This window comes from Thamnophis sirtalis, unplaced genomic scaffold (genome assembly GCF_051295495.1).
Source record: "Thamnophis sirtalis isolate CommonGarterSnake01/CBP01778 unplaced genomic scaffold, rThaSir2_p1.2 scaffold_13, whole genome shotgun sequence".
NCBI lineage: Eukaryota > Metazoa > Chordata > Lepidosauria > Squamata > Natricidae > Thamnophis > Thamnophis sirtalis.
In genome coordinates, this window is record NW_028261393.1 from 2,377,370 (window position 1) to 2,398,266 (window position 20,897).

Below are 20,897 nucleotides of genomic sequence, written 5' to 3' on the forward strand. Positions count from 1 at the left end.
GTAGAAGAGAGGCAGTCAAGTCCGTGTTGAGGCTCATTTTTTTCTTGAAGGGAATTACGTGGGTCTGGGTATCCCTTACCTTGTTCCCATGGAAGCCCAGGCTAAATTTTAAAAAGGGAGGTACCGTTTAACCGTTGTTGAATGCAAACCTTTTATTCTTTTCCCTGGCTTCATTGTCTGCTGGGTGGCTTTATAATTTAAAGAAGGGAGCAGGGAGATGTTACTAAATATATGGCACATTATGCAATGCAGTGTTGAATGCTACTGCAGCGTTCATGCTTAGTTTTAGCTTTTCTGGGCTTAAAGAACATAGAAGTCCCAAAGGTGCTTTTTTCAGGAGGCAACTGTGGACTTCCTTGTTTTTTCTCTGAAGGTGTTTCACTTCTCATCCAAGAAGCTTCTTCAGCTCTGACCGGATAGGGCTAGGGCAGTGGTTCCTAAACTTGGCAACTTTAAGACTTGTGGACTTCAAACTCCCAGAATTCTCCAGCCAGCTCGTTTTCTGCATTCCTCCTTTTAATGCCTTTGGGAGGTTGGGGGGGGGGTGTTATTTAGCAGGCAGAAGTTCAACCGATTGAGCTTCTGTCTTAGGAAAGCCTATCCCTGTCAGGTTTCAGGTTGGTCTCCTCCCTCAGTTTGCGTCCAATGTAGAACCCTGATGAGCCTTCGTCATTGACTTGAGGCACCCCCTGTAGCTCTAAAAATCAGGGGTCTTCAAACTTGGCCACTTTAAGACTTGTGGACTTCAACTCCCAGAATTCTCCAGCCAGCTCTGCAGAGCTGGCTGGAGAATTCTGGGAGTTGAAGTCCACAAGTCTTAAAGTTGCCGAGTTTGGGAACCACTGAGCTAGGGTTATGTCTATAAGTCCAGTTGCCTCCTGAAAAAAGCACCTTTTGAGACCACCCTGGCCTGGATGACGGAGAATCTCCACGGAATGTAAGGCCGAGCACCTTTGCTACCTTTATTTTAAAAAAAAACACACACCCTACAATGACTTCCTTCAAAACCAGCATTTAAAACATTTTGGGAATGGCAAAAAAAAACTGAATGGCTGAGAGCTGCCAATGCTTATGCCAAGGGGGAAGAGGGTAAAAATGCTTCCAAAGAGGAAGGGTGTGGTTGTGTGTCTCTGGCTGCCGTTTTTGGACTTTTTAACATTTTTGCATGAGTGGAAGTTTTGTCTAAAGCAGAGTGGTTCCCAAACTTGGCAACTTTAAGACTTGTGGACTTCAACTCCCAGAATTCTCCAGCCAGAAGAGCTAGATGGAGAATTCTGGGAGTTGAAGTCCACAAGTCTTAAAGTTGCCAAGTTTGGGAACCACTAGTCTAAAGGCCTTTTTTTACAGGGGAAGATTATTTTCCTCCATGGAGCTTCCAGTTTTTTGGGTTAGATTTAAGCCATTTTTAGATCGAAAAATAATTTCCAGCCTTCTGAGATAAGGGAATTCTGGGAGTTGAAGGCCACCCATCTTAAAATCGCTGAGGTTCATGGGATAGGAGGTGGGGGGGTCTCTGCATCACTTGCTTTTTAAAAATAATAATAATGGGACTACAACTCCCAGCAGCCTCCCTGCCAGCCACGCTTGACAGAAGTCTGCGGACGCGGCTTTCCCACTTTCGGCCACGAGGGGGCGGCCGAGGAGGAGCGGCTCCTTCCCTATCCGGCTACAGAGGCGGAGCGCGGAAGCGGCGCCTCCTCGCGGAGAGGAGAACGGAGCCCGTCTAGCCGCAGCCGCTCACTGGTGGCGCCCGTCCCTCTGCCCTCGCCTGCGGTAGGAGAGCCGAGAGCCATGGCGGTGGCGGCGTCGGGGGTCCTCGGGGGGCTGCTTCGGAGGCGTGAGTGGGCTTGTTCTCCCCGGTCCCTCCCGGCTCCTTTCCTGCGCTTTCAGACCCTTCTCCCACCCCCGGGGGGGTCCCATTGCTTCCCCCCCTCGCTTCTCTTGCTCAGTGTTTTTCAACCTTGGCAACTTGAAGATGTCTGGACTTCAACTCCCAGAATTCCCCAGCCAGCGAACGCTGGCTGGGGAATTCTGGGAGTTGAAGTCCAGACATCTTCAAGTTGCCAAGGTTGAAAAACACTGCTCTTGCTGACCCCCCCCCCAACCCCTCCCTGCTCCTCTCCCCCCTCCTCACCCCAACTCAGCCTCCCAAGGCCTTGGACCTCAGTGCCCATCATCCTCAGCCGGCCAGGGAGAAGCCAGCTTGCTCCAACAGCTTGCCAGGGGTTTGCAGCTTCTGGAAGTGGGGCAGTGGGCAGGGGGGGGGGTCCTCCCTTACCTTCTCTGCAAGCCATGTTGGCTGGCTCCTTCTGCCCCCCCCTCCCCACGCCCCCCCCAAAATCCCCAGCAGGTGTCTTTGAGCCCCCCCCTCCCAGGAATTCCCAGGAGAGGGTCCTCCTCTCTCCAGGTAGTCCTCGACTTACAACCATTCGTTTAGTGACCGTTTTCCAGCACCTGAAAAACAAAGGGATATCGCTCTTTTAAAGACGTTTGACCGTTGCGGCTTTCCCCCCCGCGGTCAACCTTCAGACCCTTGGCTCCTCTTTATGACGGTCGCAGTCTCCCGGGGTCAGGCGATTCCCCTTTTTGGCGACTTTCTGACGAGCGAAGTCGAATGAGGCATCTGGATTCACTTCCAACGACCGTGTGACTGACTGAATCAGCAAATCAGTGATTTGCTTAACGATGGTGGTGAAAGGTTTCGCTTAACGACGGTGCCTCGGAAAACAGGGCGGAACTCCCTTTAACAAATGCCTCGCTTAGCAACGGAAGTGTTGGGGTTGTAAGTCGTAGGTCGAGGACTAGCTGACCTTGCTGTTTGAACCCCTCTGAATTTGCAGCCTTTTTGGAGCTGATGCCCACCCCGCCCCCTTCTGCCCCTTCCTGCTTCCATTGCTGCCCCGCCCTGCTCTTCTTCCCACCCCCATATTTTTTTTTTCTGCCTACGTGCAACCTGCAGCTTCTCTCCCTTTTGGGGATTCAGGCTGCTCTTTTTATCTCCTTTGCCTGTGGTGGAATTGCAACATGGAACAGGACAGGCAGGATGTTTTCCCAGGGAAAAAAAAAGTGCATGGGCGCCTGCGAAGGGAGGGAGGCTGTGAATGCGAGTGGGTGGGCTTAAGAGCCATCAGGGTCTGCCCTTCCCTGGGATCTCCTCCTTTGCCAGAAACTCTTCTTATTCTGCAGGGAAAAAGCCTCTTCCCTCCTCCTCCTCAGCGAGGTTTGCAATAGCAATAGCAGTTAGACTTATATACCGCTTCATAGGGCTTTCAGCCCTCTCTAAGCGGTTTACAGAGTCAGCATATCACCCCCAACAACAATCCGGGTCCTCATTTTACCCACCTCGGAAGGACGGAAGGCTGAGTCAACCTTTGAGCCGGTGAGATTAGAACCGCCGAACTGCAGATAACAGTCAGCTGAAGTGGCCTGCAGTACTGCACCCTAACCACTGCGCCACCTCGGCTCTTCAGCCCAATCCCTTGTGCAGGAACTTTCCCGAAGAGTTCTTTGGTTTCTAGATGTGGTCCCATCTCTCCTTTGGGGTGTCCCGGCCACAGCAATGTGTCTTGAGGAGAACAGAAAAGGTACAGCTAGTCCTTGACTTACAACAGTTCATTTAGTGACCGTTCAAAGTTACAACATCACAGACAGAAGAGACGTGATTTTTTCCCCATGGAAGACTGTTGCGGCATCCACACACACACGATCCAAATTCAGATGCTTGGCAACTTTCTCGTATTTATGACAGTCGCAATGTCCCCGGGGGTCACTTTCTGACCAGCAAAATCAATGGAGGAATCCAGATTCATTGAACAACAGCCGTGGGACTCATTTACCAACGGCAGGGCATTCACCAAACAGCAGTGGCAAGAAAAGTTGCAAAACGGGGCAAAAAAAATAAAATAAATTCACTTCGCAACTGTTCCGCTTAGCAAAATTCGCTCAACTGTTTCGCTTGGCATAAATTTTGGGACTCAATTGTGGTCGTAACTCGAGGACTCCCTGCATGTAGGTCCCTCGTGCTCCTGCGGGGAAGAATCTTAAGGCTTTAGGATTCTTGGAAATCTCCCAGGGATTTTCTGTGGCTGAGCAGGGGGGAGGGGGGGGAAGAGGGGCTTAGGTAGAATCAAGGCTTGGGGGCAGGGAGGTGGGGTCTTCATATGACTACGACATACCGTATTTTTCGGAGTATAAGATGCACCACGATTTTGAAGAGGTAATTTTTTTAAAAAGTTTTTTTTAACTCTGCAGGCCTCGTTTTTTGCACACAAAAAAAAGAAGGGGGGGCATGCAGAAGCTTTGGGAGGCTGGTAGAGTGCTCCTGGGGGCTGGCAGAGGGGGTGTGGTGGGCAAAAACAGGCAAAACCAGCCCGTTTTTTTGCCCATTTCTACTCTCCTGAGGCCCCCGGAGCACTTTGCAAGCCTCCCAAAGCTTCTGCACGTCCATTTTTACAAAGGGGGGGGGGTTCGGAAGGCCAAAAATGCTGTATTTAGTGTATAAGACATAACCCATATTTTCACCCTCTTTTTTGGGGGAAAAAGGTTATACTCCAAAAAATACGGTAAGTCAGGCCTCCCGCATTTCAGGGTTTCAGCCCCACTGGACTCACCAGAGAGTTATTTTGTTGGTTTGCGATACAAGTAGAGAGCCCTGATTCTCACCTTCGGCAGGTAGAAGATGCCAAACCTGTAAATCCATGTTTCTCAACTTCAGCGATCTTCAAACTTGCCAAGGTTGAGAAACCGAGATTTAGAGGTTGCCTAAGTCTTAATTATCCCCAGGCGTTGAATAATCCAGCAGTAGAAAGGAAGTCGGGAGGCTCCCAGGGACGACGATATAAACGAAACATCCATCCATCCATTTTAAGCTCAACCATCATCCTGAGCCAGAGCCTGGGAGGAGAGCCAAGTCCTCAGGAAGGAGCTTCCCGAAGGACACGGGATTTTAAGCCCCTGGATCTCTGGAGCGAGTCCTTTCCAGAGGTCCCGCTAGATCAAGGGCCCTTTTCTGACTTGTGGACTTCAACTCCCAGGATTCCTGAGCCAGCCAGCAAGTTCTGTGTGTGCGGGTGTGTGTTTTTTAAACCCATCAGCAAGCATGGCTGGCTCTGGAATTCTGGGAGTTGAAGTCCACAAGTTATGAAAGGGTTCCTCTGCCCCTTGCACTATAAGGGGGTCTCCAACCTTGGCAACTTTACGACTTCTGGACTTCAACTCCCAGAATTCCTCAGGCCAGCTTTGCTCCTCATTCTCGCACTAGATTGGGGGGGGTCTCCAACCTTGGCAACTTTACGACTTCTGGACTTTAACTCCCAGTGTCAGCACCTCTCCATTAGATAATTAGGAAAGAAAGACCACGAGACTCCATGAGTAGAAATCAAGTGTACTTTTACTAATTATAAATGATTAAAGGCATAGCATAGCGAAGTCTGATTATTTAGGCGCGAAAGCAATTGATATATAGAATAGCTCATTCCCCACCCCTTGGCATCACAGTTACAGTCCAATCATAATTCTCTCAAGTGTCAGGTGTGAGATAACTTCAAAAGGCATCACGAAGATGGAATGTCGGTGCCGTTAGTCCTGGCGGGAATCTCCTACGCAGGCGTAGTCCGACAGGCAGCTGAACTCCAGAACCTTCCTCCAGCACAACGAGTAACCCCTCCCAAATACCATGCCCTCCCTCCCCGTTTCATGGCAGTCGAAGCAACAGCAAAGCAGAGGCTGACACCCAGAATTCCTCAGCCAGCAAAGCCCGCAAGTCGTAAAGTTGCCAAGGTTGGAGACACCCCCCCCCCAGTCTAGGTGACACTGGTTTATTGGGCATCCAGAACTCAACCTGACCCCACCGTTCTGCCTGCACGCATGGAGTTTGCACCTGAGCACAGGTGGATTCCTTCGAGGAAGCTCGGCCCTCGGTTGCTTTTTTCACCGTCCATTCACCCACTGTCCATTCCCCCCCCCCGCCACTGCAGCCGAGGTGGTGCAGTGGTTAGGGTGCAGTACTGAAGGCCACTACAACTGACTGTTATTTGCAGTTCAGCGGTTCTAATCTCACCGGCTCAGGGTTTACTCAGCCTTCCATCCTTCCGAGGTGGGTGAAATGAGGACCCGGATTGTTGGGGGCGATATGCTGACTCTGTAAACCACTTAGAGAGGGCTGAAAGCCCTATGAAGCGGTATATAAGTCTAACTGCTATTGCTATTGCTATCTTCCCAGATCTCTCCATTCATCCTGCTTCCTGCCGCGGCTTCAGAATCATGGCCTCAAAGCCGCAGCAGCAGCAGCAGCAACAGCCGCCGCCTAATTCCTTGCCCGCCTACGAGACCTTGAAGTTGGAACGAGTCCGCGAGAAAGTGCTGCACGTAGAGCTCAACCGGCCGGAGAAAAGGAACGCCATGAATGTCGCCTTTTGGAGGTAACGGGAAATCGGATTTCGTTGCGCCGCTGACGGGAGTCTCCCGGGACAGAGGGAGGCACTGCGGGAGAAGCCTCGGAGGCGTCTGGCTTGGCTTTTAACCCGCCATCCTTATCGTGCTCGGGAGTAGCCAACCCGAAAATGAGACACAGGGGGTCCTCGACTTACGACCGTAATGGAGCCCGGAATTTTATGTTGCTAAGCGAGAAATGGGTGACGTGAGGTCGATCCCATTTGGTGACTTTGCTTGCCGCAGGGGTTCAGGGAATCCCTGCGGGTGGTTAAGTTAGTGACACGGTCATTAAGTGAATCCGGCTTACCCGTTGACTGTGCTTGTCAGAAGGTCGCAAAGATTGATCACATGACCCCGGGACGCTGCAACCGTCATAAATAGGAATCAGTCATATGAATCAGTCAAGCATCCGAATGTAAATCATGTGACCACGCGGGTGCTGCGATGGTCGTAAGTGTGAAAAATGCTCGTAAGTCCCTTTTTTCACTGCCGTTGTAACTTTGGTCACTAAATGAACTGTACTCAGTGAGGACTACCTGTGGTGGTACTTCTTTTTTTTTAATGAGGATTAATCGGGGAAGACTAAGGCACGATTGCTCTGCCCCATTGGTCCTGGGCCTTCAGTGTCCCAGATAAACGCCTTTGGTCACTACACTGTTTCAAGTCCAGGTAGTCCTCGATTTACAACAATTCACCTAGTGACCGTTCGAACTTACAGAGGCACTGAAAAAAGTGATTTATGGCTGTTTTTCACCCTTACGACCATGCAGCATCATCCCCATGGTGATTGACATTCGGATGCTTCACCATTGGTTCATATTTATGACGGTCGCCGTGTCCCCGGCGTTACGTGATCCCCTTTTTGCGACCTTCAAAGTCAACAGGGAGGCCAGATTCACTTAACAACAATGTCAGAGTTTTGGCAGCCTGACTATTATATGAGATAAGCCCAGGAGCACAACACAGCACACAGAGCTTTTAGACAATTAATAGTGGTTCATATATACAGTACATATATACAGATATACATATGGTAGAAAAATCCCTTATCACTCAGCTACGGATACAAGGAGAGAAACGAGATACACGACGAGAAAGAAACGCCCTCTAATGGCCACCTATATATAGACACCTCTTAAAAGGGAAATGACTTGTGTGGACCCCATCAGAGCCTTAAACTGGTGATACCTATATTGCTGAATCCTCCTCATTGCATCAGCTTCCGGTTTACAGCTTACAACCTTACATCAGCTGGCAGCTATTAAATCCTCAGTAGCTGCCATGACTAATTTTACAAGCGTGGCAATTCGCTTCACGAAAGCCGTACGACGGGGCAAAAACTCTCCTAACAGATTTCTCACTCGGCAACAGAAATGTTGCGGCCGTAAGTCTGTATTTGTGAAAAATCTAAGCCAGCCTTCTACCTCCAAGGTTCTCAGTCCGACGTGCTCTCCTCTTGTCATAGAGAGATGGTGGAGTGCTTCAACAAGATTGCGCAGGACTCTGAATGCCATGCAGTGGTGATCTCGGGAGCTGGGAAAATGTTCACTTCAGGTAAGAAGGACGGAGGCGTTACATCCGAGCGAGCCCTCCTCCTTAAGATCAGGAAAATCTAGCAAGGAGCTCCCTGGGGTACACCTCTTGGGGTCTTTCTCTTGGAAAAGATTTCTCTCTGCAAGGAGAATGAATCCTTCGCTTCCCCACCATCCCGTCGGAGCTGAAGAAGCTTCTCGGATGAGAAGCGAAGCGCCTTCAGAAGAAAGAACCAGAAAGTCCAGTTGAAAATAAAAGCACCATTGGGGCAGCCGTTGACCTGGAGGGCTGAGAATCCCCCTAGACCAGTGTTTCTCAACCTTGGCAACTTGAAGATGTCCGGACTTCAACTCCCAGAATTCCCCAGCCAGCGAATGCTGGCTGGGGAATTCTGGGAGTTGAAGTCCGGACATCTTCAAGTTGCCAAGGTTGAGAAACACTGCCCTAGCCGTTTCAGATCAAACTTTAAATGCTATCAGAATTCAATTTACACAAGTAGGAGAGGGGAATGTTGGAGGGGAGAAAGGAAAGTTGGAGGGGGGAGAAAGAAAGGGTGTATGGAGGGCTGAAGTGATATATTGGTTTTGTATTTTGGGGAGTACAAGGATGGCTGTGTTTATTGCCCAATGTTATACGGCCCCAATCATGCACAGTATATATGTGACTGTATGAAATGAAAATGAAAAATGAAAATAAAACATTTGAACCAAAAAGAATTCAATTTACACAATCACTCTTAAGTGATCCTTCGACTCAGTTTTGCGTATTGGGAAGTTACAGTTTATACTGCAAATCACGTTTAGGGATTCTTTCCAAAGTTTAAAGAGAGAGGGTGGGGAAGGCAATCCCAAGTTTTAAGGAGAAATGTGTGAGTACTTTAATAACACCTGCAAGATACAGTCACAATTTTGCTTGTGCTGCTGAGTGACTCCGATAAGTAGCAAAATTGGATGCAAAATTTGGTCCCACCAGCTTTGGAGAAACTTCCAGGGCCCAATGATCTCCCAGATAGGTCCCAAAGTTTTGCAGCCTCGTTTGGGGGAGTTGAGGAATGCATTTAACAAATAACGCAGTCCACGGGGGCTTAATTAGCTGAGGGCGGCCAGGTAAACATGGCTTAGAGTGTGAATAGGCAGGTGTTCAATGATTGAGCTAGAAGGCTAGAGTGTTCTGACCGAGGCTTCCCGAGAGCATGAAGCAAACTCCTTGTCCCTTTTATTAATTGATTGTGGATTCTGCGCATTCACATCCAGCAAAGTCTTTCAAGGGAGGATTTACAGTCACAGACCTTATCTGGCTTGGGAGGATTTACAGTCACAGACCTTATCTGGCTTGGAGAGCTGCCAGGCCCGATATCTGCAAATCTTGGCAAGGAATCTCGGAGAGTCACGAACCAATGAAGAGAACTAATGGTCTCCTGCAAACTCCACTCCCCTTTCGCTCCTCTTTTATTTCCTCTGGGAGGGGCCATTCATCATCCACCTGTGGCCTTACTCCCAAGTCGACCCTTGTTCTTAAGCTGTTCCCTTTGTCTGGTCACTCTGCGCATGTGCACACTGGGAACAGGCTCCAGCTGTTCTTCTGCCCCACTGATGTCCGACTCCGAAGGCAGCTGATAACTGTCGGACGGCCCTGGCCCCCTCTCTGCCTCCGACACAGAGCCCTCATCCGAGCCTTCCCCAGACTCCAGGACTGGCCCATCTTCCTCCCCAACCTCCCCACTGTCCGAATCTGCCGCCAGCTCCACTGGCCGCTGGTGGGCCACAACATAGAGCCACTCCTGTTGTTCTCCATCCCTGCCCCTCCACAGGCATCGACCTCATGGAGATGGGCAGCGTTTTTCTGATGGCAGGAGGTGACGACGTGGCTCGGAAGGCTTGGAACATCCACAAGCAGATCCGTGACTACCAAGAGTCCTTCACGGTCCTGGAGAAGGTGCCTGGGTTGAGGGGCTGGGGTTGGGCCGGTGTGCCAGAAAACCGCTTCCACCGGGACTTACTGTCCTCTCTGCTTTGCAGTGTCCCAAGCCCATCATTGCGGCCGTCCACGGGGCCTGCATCGGAGGAGGTGAGCCCCCTACCTCAGTCAGGGCGTGTCTGAACCTGGAACTTCAAGTGGCTTCAGTTCCTGGGATTGGGCTGCAGAGGTGGGCTGCGGGGTTCACCGACAAAACCGCGCTCGACTGAACCGCGCCCGACTAAACCGCGTCGCTGACGTCATCAACAGGGCGACAACAGCGCGGAGACAGAAGCACGCTGTAAACCCTAAACCTAAAATTAACCCCTAAACCTAAACCTAACCCCCCTAAACCTAATCCTAAACCTAATCCTAAACCTAACCCTAAACCTAATCCTAACCCTAACCCTAAACCTAATCCTAACCCTTAACCTAACCCTAAACCTAATCCTAACCCTAAACCTAACCCTTAACCTAACCCTAACCCTAACCCTAATCCTAACCCTTAACCTAACCCTAACCCTAAACCTAATCCTAACCCTTAACCTAACCCTAAACCTAATCCTAACCCTTAACCTAACCCTAAACCTAATCCTAACCCTTAACCTAACCCTAAACCTAATCCTAACCCTAAACCTAACCCTTAACCTAACCCTAACCCTAACCCTAATCCTAACCCTTAACCTAACCCTAACCCTAACCCTAAACCTAATCCTAACCCTTAACCTAACCCTAAACCTAATCCTAACCCTTAACCTAACCCTAAACCTAATCATAACCCTTAACCTAACCCTAAACCTAACCCTTACCTTAAGTTGAATCGGCTTGCTTTCAAAGCGCTATTTAAAGCGCCCTTCTTTCTCCGCGCTGGCTGTTGTCGCCCTGTTGATGACGTCAGCCACGCAGCTTAGTCGAGCGCGGTTTAGTCGAGCGCGGTTTTGACGGGTCACGGGGCTGCGGAATCGGCCCAACTCCAGATTCTGCACCGTTTGAATTCCAGGAGCTAAACAGTAGGATCTTGCTTTGCACAAGTGGTGCAGGTCTTAAACTGGCTCCATAATTCAGTGTTTCTTAACCTTGCGCCTTTTTAAAACATGAATATGATTAATCAAGATGGCCAAGTGTCTGGATTTAAAATAAATTTAGGGAAAACAAAGATACTAGTTAAAAATATGAATCAAAGGGAAGAATTAGAAGGAATGACAGGATGTGAAATATTTTAAAAGGTTAAATATCTAGGAGTCTATATCTCAACCTCAAATGGGAAACTATATAAGTATAATTATGAGCCACTATGGCGTAGCATATAGAGAGAGATGAAAAATGGGGAAAAAACTACAATTATCCTTGTTGGGAAGAATATAAAGCCTCATCTTGTTATCTCTTTGCCAGGCCTAGGAATGTTTGTGTGATTTTAGTGTCGGCCTGGCTGGAATTCTGCTCTTATTTAATCTATGAGTAAAATTGGAATTCTGGAAGGAGAAGGATGTTGGTTTTTTTTTTCCTGGCTGACGCATCGGGGATGTGGGGTTTTAAGAGGTGTTTTATTTTTCCTGCTCACGGAAGAAAGGAACGCTCTTAGATACCCCAGGGGTGAAATTCAAATTTTTTTTTTACTGCCAATTCTGTGGCCGTGGCTTGGTGGGCATGGCAGGGGAAGGATACTGCAAAATCCCAATTCCCTCCCAATCAGCTGGGGCTCGGGAGGCAGAGAATAGATGGGGGCGGGGCCAGCCACAGGTGGCATTTGCCGGTTCTCCGAACTACTCAAAATTTCCGCTGCCGGTTTTCCAGAACCTGCTGAATTTCACCCCTGCCGCCTCCTTCGTCATGAGCCGAGGTGGCGCAGTGGTTAGAGTGCAGTACTGCAGGCCACTTCAGCTGACTGCTATCTGCAGTTCAGCGGTTCTAATCTCACCGGCTCAAGGTTGACTCAGCCTCCCATCCTTCCGAGGTGGGTGAAATGAGGACCCAGATTGTTGTTGGGGGCGATATGCTGACTCTGTAAACCACTTAGAGAGGGCTGGAAGCCCTATGAAGCGGTATATAAGTCTGACTGCTATTGCTATTGCTATGAACCTCGGCTGTTTAAAAGCAGTTTCCCAAAATGGCGAATGCCCTGCAACTCGGGCCATTTTGATGCTGCAGCATTATGGGCTACTGAGTCTTCTTCCAACCTGTCGCCGCACTTGAGTCCCTGGGGGTAGGCAGAGGACAGGTGATGCGGGATCTTCCTGGAAGGTGGGCTGGGTGGGCCCTGAGCCTGGCCCCTCCTTCGCCTTGTGTTGCTGGGGGGGGTGGAGAAAGAGGGGATAGAAAAGTGGAAAACAAACTCTGGCTCTTGTTCCTTCCCAGGTGTGGATCTCATCTCGGCCTGCGATATTCGCTACTGCACACAAGACGCTTGGTTCCAGGTGAAGGTGGGTTTGCCCCAGACACAGTTTTACCCTAGAAACGTCTGGTTGATAAGCACCAATGACGCTAACAAGGCACCAGATATACAGCCGGTCCTCAACTTGGGACCACAGCTGAGCCCAACATCTCTGTTCTTAAGTGAGACATTGGTTAAGCGAGTTGCGGCCCAGAGGTGGGTAGAGCCGAGGTGGCGCAGTGGATAGAGTGCAGTACTGCAGCCACGTCAGCTGACTGCTAGTTCAGCGGTTCAAATCTCACCGGCTCAGGGTTTACTCAGCCTTCCATCCTTCCGAGGTGGGTGAAATGAGGACCCGGATTGTTGTTGGGGGCAATATGCTGACTCTCTGTAAACCGCTTAGAGAGGGCTGAAAGCCCTATGAAGCGGTATATAAGTCTAACTGCTATTGCTATTGCTATTTGACGACCTTTCTTGCCTACGTTGTTAAGGGAGTCCCTGCGGTTGATAAGCTAGTAACCCAGTCGTTAAGTGAATCTGGATTCCCCGTCGTCTTAGCTCGTTAGAAGGTCGTAAAAGGGGATCACGTGACCTTGGGGACCCAACGACGGTCATAAGTATGAAGCAGTTGCCAAGCGTCTGAATGTTGATCACATGATGGGGAGGGGGAGGAGGATGAGGCCAAGTCTGAAAAATGGGTCATAACTCCCTTACTCCATTGTAACTTCGAATCGTCCCGAAATGAGCGGTAACTCAAAAGACTGCTGGGTCTCCAAATTCCTTCCTACTGGTGCGCTGTTGTGCGTGCACAATGCTTCTGCGCATTCAGAAGAATGCGCATGGACAGAAGCGTCCGGGCAGGGAGGCAAAGCCTCCTGCCGCTGCTACTGCCGGTTTGCCCAATCTGCTGTATTCCCTTCCTCGGTCTCTTGTCTTTTTCTTCTCGTACACACAAAGAACATACATGAATACACGTATGTTTAGCAATAGCAATAGCAGTAGACTTATATACCGCTTCATAGGCCTTTCAGCCCTCTCTAAGCGGTTTACAGAGAGTCAGCATATTGCCCCCAACAACAATCTGGGTCCTCATTTTACCCACCTCGGAAGGATGGAAGGCTGAGTCAACCCTGAGCCGGTGAGATTTGAACCGCTGACCTGCTGATCTAGCAGTAGCCTGCAGTGCTGCATTTAACCACTGCGCCACCTTGGCTCTTATGTTTATTCCAGGCCACAGGCTTGCCAGATACGGGTTTATTCAGATGGGAAAAACAGCCGATTTCACCCTTTGGGCTGGCATTGCAAAGTGACCCCTGGGTATTATAAGGGCCGGGGTGGGTGCCCACATCACCCTTGGGAGTAAAAAGCGGATGAATCATCGGTTCCACCACAAAACCGCGTTCGACTAAACCGCGTAGCTGACATCATCAACAGGGTGACAACAGTGCGGAGACAGAAGCACGCTGTAAACGCTAAACCTAAAATTAACCCCTAAACCTAAACCTAAACCTAACCCCCCTAAACCTAACCCTAAACCTAACCCTTAACCTAATCCTAACCCTTAACCTAACCCTAACCCTAACCCTAAACCTAAACCTAACCCTTAACCTAACCCTAAACCTAACCCTAACCCTAAACCTAAACCTAACCCTTAACCTAACCCTAAACCTAACCCTAAACCTAACCCTAACCCTAACCCTAAACCTAACCCTAACCCTAAACCTAACCCTAAACCTAACCCTTAACCTAACCCTAAACCTAACCCTAAACCTAACCCTAACCCTAACCCTAAACCTAACCCTAAACCTAATCCTAACCCTTAACCTAATCCTAAACCTAAACCTAAACCTAAACCTAAACCTAAACCTAACCCTAAACCTAATCCTAACCCTTAACCTAACCCTAAACCTAACCCTAAACCTAACCCTAAACCTAACCCTAAACCTAACCCTAACCCTAACCCTAAACCTAACCCTTAACATAACCCTTAACATAACCCTAAACCTAATCCTAACCCTTAACCTAACCCTAAACCTAACCCTAACCCTAACCCTTAACCTAATCCTAACCCTTAACCTAACCCTAAACCTAACCCTAAACCTAATCCTAACCCTTAACCTAACCCTAAACCTAACCCTAAACCTAACCCTAAACCTAACCCTAAACCTAACCCTAAACCTAACCCTAACCCTAACCCTAACCCTAACCCTAAACCTAACCCTTAACATAACCCTTAACATAACCCTAAACCTAATCCTAACCCTTAACCTAACCCTAAACCTAACCCTAACCCTAACCCTTAACCTAACCCTAAACCTAACCCTTAACCTAACCCTAAACCTAATCCTAACCCTAAACCTAACCCTAACCCTAACCCTTAACCTAACCCTAAACCTAACCCTTAACCTAACCCTAAACCTAACCCTAACCCTAACCCTAACCTTAACCCTAAACCTAACCCTTAACCTAACCCTAAACCTTAAGTTGAATCGGCTCGCTTTCAAAGCGCTATTTAAAGCGCCCTTCTTTCTCCGCGCTGGCTGTTGTCGCCCTGTTGATGACGTCAGCGACGCGGTTTAATCGGGCGCGGCTTAGTCGAGCGCGGTTTTGACGAGTCACGGAATCACCACCTCCTTGTGTCTCCTTTCTTCAGGAAGTGGATGTCGGGCTGGCAGCCGACGTTGGTACATTGCAGCGTTTGCCACGTATCATTGGAAATCAGAGGTGAGGCCTTCGCTTCCTGTCGGCTCGGCCGTCTTCCGGGTTTTGCAGGACAGGAAGTGTGTCTTCCCCTACTTTGGAAAGGGGCAGTTGGAATTTTTCTCTGGCCTAAAAGAACCAGGCACATCGAGCCCATCATTTGCGCAGATGATCTGCATCTGAGATTTGGGGTATTTTGGAAGCCCCCCATGAACCGCCACCTCAGCACATCAAGGGAAGCCCGCTAGGTGTGCTGGAAGTGGGGGTCAGAGGTCAATTCCCCAAATATAGTCTGGGGATGGGTAAACAATCGAGTCTCCGCGGTTCCTTCTGTCCAAACAAACCCTGCCTGCTTGTGACTCAGTTCTCCCTGGTTTAACATTTTTATTGAGTTATAAAATATTACAAGATATAAAAAATGCAAAAGTAAACAGGAAGAAGGTGGGGAGGAAGAGAGGGAAGAGAAGTGTAGAAGGATTAGGAAAAAAGAAAAAGAAGCATTCGCTATCCGACTCTGTTGCAGTAAAATAAGGCGTTAACATCAAATCGCAACTTTCTGCTTTTTATTTTCCTTTTTTGCATATTTTTCCCCCCTTCTACAACACCTAACAGTCATTACATCAACATACCTGTACATGTATATAATATTTCGCTTCTATATTTACACACCTTTATACACAGTTCTATATATATTTACATATAGTTTTTTTGGCTTAATTAATTTTATTCTTGTTTTGCAGCCATTTGTACCAATGGTTCCAAATTTCATAATATTCCGACTCTTCTTTATCTTTTAATTTCAGTGTTAATTTGTTCATCTCTGCACAATCCAAAGTTTTTTTTAATCACTGATTCGTCCGAGGGGGTATTATTTTATTTCCGGCATTGGGCAAATGCTATTCTAGCTGTAGTTAGCAGATGTCTGAATATGTACTTAATTTTCTTTGTATATTTCCCTTTGATTATTCCCAGTAGAAAGATTTCGGGTTTGTATTTTATCTGTTCCCCTGTAATTTCTTGCACCCATTTCCAAATTTTTGGCCAATATTTTTGTGTTTCCAGGCAGGTCCATCATATGTGATAATAAGTCCCTTGTCCTTTTTTACACTTCCAGCAGGTCGGCTTCATGTTTGGGTACATTTTAGCCAATCTTGTTGGTGACAAATGCCAACGATAAAACATTTTGTATATATTTTCTTTAAGTGCTGCTGATCGTGTAACTTTTTGCTTTTTCATCATAATATGAACAAGCCATTTCTGCAAAGCTCTTAGCAATCGGTAAATCCCAAGATCGAAGTTCAGAAGTGGTTTCGAAAGCAGGAGGTTCAGAAGTGGTTTCCGTGTGGAAACACAAGTATTTATGTTCTTCTCTTTAATCAAAGTGGCCGATTTTGCCATCCATCAACTTCTGCAACCATTCATCTACATTAGGAATCGAAGTGTCTCTCCATTTTTGTGCATTCAGTAGCCTTGCTGCTGTCAACCTATATAGTTGACAAAGTTCTTTTTTTCCCCTCCAGTTCTTTTTCCGTTAAGATGTGACCGAGGTCTCTTTTAACCCACTGTTGACCATCTCTTTCCAGCCTAGTGAACGAGCTGGCTTTCACTGCCAGGAAACTGATGGCTCCAGAAGCAGAGAGCTGTGGCCTTGTCAGGTGGGTTCTGCCTTGAAGCCCGAGTCTGGGGGCTGTGGATGTTTCTCAGTCTTGTGGTTCCCACTCGGAGAGCCCCCTTGTCAGAACCAGCTCCCTGATTTTCCCATCTCGTTGGGGCAGGAAACTGGGAAATATCTTCTCCAATAGAATAAAATTGAAACAGAAACAGAATAGCGGAGTTGGAAGGGGCCTTGGAGGTCTTCTAGTCCAACCCCCTTGCTTAGGCAGGAAACCCTACACCCACCACTTCAGACAAATGGCTATCCAACGTCTTCTTAAAGACTTCCAGTGTTGGAGCAGCCAAAACTTCTGGAGGCAAGTCATTCCACTGATTAATTGTTCTCACTGTCAGGAAATTTCTCCTTAGTTAGCAATAGCAGTTAGACTTATATACCGCTTCATAGGGCTTTCAGCCCTCTCTAAGCGGTTTACAGAGTCAGCATATCGCCCCCACAGTCTGGGTCCTCATTTCACCCACCTCGGAAGGATGGAAGGCTGAGTCAACCCTGAACCGGTGAGATTTGAACCGCCGAACTGCAGATAGCAGTCAGCTGAAGTGGCCTGCAGTGCTGCACTCTAACCACTTGCGCCACCTCGGCTCTTAGTTCCAGGTTGATTCTCTCCGTGATTAGTTTCCAATTAGTTAGCCCCCATCTTTTTAAAAAAATGAAACCCTAAATATTATCTTGAGTCTTCCTTGCCCAGTTGCAAAAGATCCTCACCTCCTGCCACGATGTTTTCTCGATGTTTTCACAGAGGCGCCCCCAGAGCTGTGTGCTTTTCATTCTCCCACAATTGTCTGGCATTCCCCGTCTTTTCTGTAGAAGATTTCCTGGCTGTTTTTTGGTGCAGTGGTTAGGGTGCAGTACTGCAGGCCACTTCAGCTGACTGCTATCTGCAGTTCAGCAGTTCTAATCTCACCGGCTCAAGGTTGACTCAGCCTTCCATCCTTCCGAGGTGGGTGAAATGAGGACCCAGACTGTGGGGGCGATATGCTGACTCTGTAAACCGCTTAGAGAGGGCTGAAAGCCCTATGAAGCGCTATATAAGTCTAACTGCTATTGCTATTGCTATTCTCCCCATCCAGGAACTAAACAGGCTTAGCTTTCAAGGCCAAGCAAAGTTGAGCGAACACCATCATCTTCTCAACAACCGTAACCAGGAGAAATAGAATTAATTCCACCAGCTTTGCTGGCTGGGAAATTCTGGGAGTTGAAGTCCATCCCTCTTAAAAGTTGCCAAGTTTCAGAAACAATGAGCTAAAGTAGATTCTTGAGCGAGAGAGTTAAGTTTTTTCTCCTACTTCCCTCGGACTGAGAAAGAAAAGGAGGATTGGCAGCCCTTCCCTGCCTGGGGGCCTTTAAAGTTTATTTAGACTCTTAGCAATAGCAATAGCAGTAGACTTATATACCGCTTCATAGGGCTTTCAGCCCTCTCTAAGCGGTTTACAGAGAGTCAGCATATTGCCCCCAACAATCTGGGTCCTCATTTTACCCACCTCGGAAGGATGGAAGGCTGAGTCAACCCTGAGCCGGTGAGATTTGAACCGCTGAACTGCTGATCTAGCAGTAGCCTGCAGTGCTGCATTTAACCACTGCGCCACCTCGACTCTTCCCTCAAATCCAAGGCTTGGGCTGGAGGAAGCGCCCAAAAATCTCAGAAATCCCTCTGCCTTCCTTTCCCAGCCGGGTGTTCCGCGATCACGAGACGATGCTGCAGAGCGCCTTTGATTTGGCCACCGAAATTGCCAGCAAGAGCCCGGTCGCGGTGCAGGGGACAAAAATGAACTTGGTTTACTCCAGAGACCACTCGGTGCCCGACGGCTTGAAATACATGGTGAGTGGTGGGCGTCTTTATACGTGCAGCTGGTGGACTGCGTATCGGAAGGCCTTGGGCGTTTGGGAATAACAAGAGTTGGAAGAGACCTCGGAGGTCTTCTAGTCCCTTCCTTCTCTGCTCTTCTGTTCTATTCCATCCCATCCTATTCTGACCCACCTCGTTCCACACCAAAGCACACTCTGAGTCAGAGATAAATTACAGCATTTAATTAACAGACAGACAGGTCCTTGACAGCAACCCAGCACAGACAAGCTTGGGCAGCAATAAACACAGATAAGGCTTGGCAGCAATCCAGCCTGCCAAGCTCATACAAAGTTCTCCGACATTCGATTCTGTGTTGACTTCTGCAAAGAGGGCCGTGTGCACAAGTAGCCTTTTTATAGTCTGGAGAGGAGCCTAATGACCACCAGCTGAGCGCAATTACCTCCTGTAATTGTGTAATTGTTCCTGACACCTAGTAGCTCTTCGATGGCGTGCATCCAGGAACAACTCACTACAGGCGTCCGGCTCACTCTCCCTTGTCTCCTCCCCACTGGTCCAAGGCTCAGGTGCCTCCTGGTGGCCAACCAGCCTCTGTGCGCTCTGCTCGGAGTCGGAAACCCTGTCCAGGGTCCTCCACATCCTCCAGAGCCGACTCATAGGGCCCCTCGCTGTCGGAGTCTGGTGGTAGCTCCAACGGCACCTGCTGGGCCACAATACTATTCCTATTCCTGTCCTATCCTATTCCATCCTATTCCTATCCTATTCCTTTCATTCCTATTCTATTTCCCATTCTATTTCCCATTCTATTATTTCCTATTCTATTTCCTATTCTGTTTTCTATTCTATTTCCCATTCTATTCTATTTCCCATTCTATTTCCCATTCTGTTTCCCATTCTATTTCCTATTCTATTTCTATTCTATTTCCTATTCTATTTCCTATTCTATTTCCTATTCTATTTCCTATTCTATTTCCCATTCTATTTCCTATTCTATTTCCTATTCTATTTCCTATTCTATTTTCTATTCTATTTCCTATTCTATTTCCTATTCTATTTTCTATTCTATTTTCAATTTTCTATTCTATTTCCTATTCTATTTCCTATTCTATCCCATTCCATTCCATTCTGATCTTCTATGTTATTCTATTAGCTGATAACCTGGCGTTGCCTGGGCATTTGTTTATAAGGGGAAAATGTCCGGACCAAACGTAATTTCTAATGTTGGATTGTCCCTGGCTTTGCGGAGTCAGGAAGAGGCTGTTTTCCCGGGTGAGAGGTGAACGCGTCCCTCCCGCTTTTGAGATTCTGGGGCACGGAAGCGAAAGTCACTTCCTCTGACTCCTCCCTGCCTTCTGACTCCCCTTTAGGCCGCCTGGAATATGGGCATGCTTCAAACGGAGGACATCATCAAATCCGCCCAAGCTGCGATGGAGAAGAAGACCCCCAAGGAGGTGGTCTTTTCGAAACTGTAGGTGGCAACTTGCCCCGAAGCAAGGGGAGATGAGGGGGGGGGGGTCACACACAGTGGCTTTGCAGAGGCCAAGCAGGACAGCAACATGGAGTGCCTTTGAATCACCCACCGCCTACCTGTTCCCTTCTGGCTCACCTGCCGATTTCTTTTGGGGTGCTGCGAAGCGAGAACCCCCCCCTTTTTTTAAATGGGGGGGAGTATTTCCTCAAGCACGCAGGTTAGCAGCAGAAGAGCAGATGAATGTAGATGCCGAAAAAGCTGATTTTTAACAAAGATTAAATCCTGTTTTCGTTATGCGATGTGGTCTGTTTTGGTTTTTTATTTTGCAACAGTTATTTCATCCTATGACTAAAGCGATTCTAATTCGTGGCCATTTATCTGCTCCTGCTGCTGCTTTATTAGAGAGCAGGAGGGAAACATGGGGGTTTTGGGGCTTGGGGCTAACTTTAGGAATGGAGCCCAGACCTATGGGGGGAGGGCACAATTGTGATTGGGAGAACAGAGTAAATGCCTGTAGCCACTCCGACCCCATGGAATGAACCATGACACGACAAAACCGCGCTCGACTAAGCCGCACCCAATTAAACCGCGTTGCTGATGTCATCAACAGGGCGACAACAGTGAGCGCGGAGAAAGAAGGGCGCTTTAAATAGCGCTTTGAAAGCAAGCCGATTCAACTTAAGGGTTAGGTTTAGGGTTAGGGTTAGGGTTAGGGTTAGTATTAGGTTTAGGGTTAGGTTAAGGGTTAGGTTTAAGTTTAGGTTAAGGGTTAGGTTTAGGGTTAGGTTTAGGATTAGGTTTAGAGGGGATAGGTTTAGGTTTAGGGGTTAATTTTAGGTTTAGCATTTACAGCGTGCTTCTGTCTCTGCGCTGTTGTCGCCCTGTTGATGACGTCAGCTACGCAGTTTAGTCGAGCGCGGTTTAGTCGAACGCGGTTTTGTGGTGGAACTGGAATGAA

The 20,897-nt window shown here is 48.3% G+C and overlaps 1 protein-coding gene across 1 annotated transcript; it reads left to right on the forward strand.

Annotated features, from left to right (window-relative positions):
* Window positions 1-1,694: 1,694 nt before the first annotated feature.
* Window positions 1,695-20,238, forward strand: ECH1 (enoyl-CoA hydratase 1). Its single transcript, XM_087728294.1, has 10 exons — window positions 1,695-1,837; window positions 6,221-6,419; window positions 7,898-7,986; window positions 9,776-9,900; window positions 9,984-10,032; window positions 12,277-12,341; window positions 14,946-15,016; window positions 16,576-16,647; window positions 18,333-18,483; window positions 19,836-20,238. The coding sequence occupies exons 1-10, from the start codon at window positions 1,792-1,794 to the stop codon at window positions 19,938-19,940; spliced, it is 972 nt and encodes a 323-aa protein (XP_087584420.1). The 5' UTR covers window positions 1,695-1,791; the 3' UTR covers window positions 19,941-20,238.
* The last annotated feature ends 659 nt before the right edge of the window (window positions 20,239-20,897 follow it).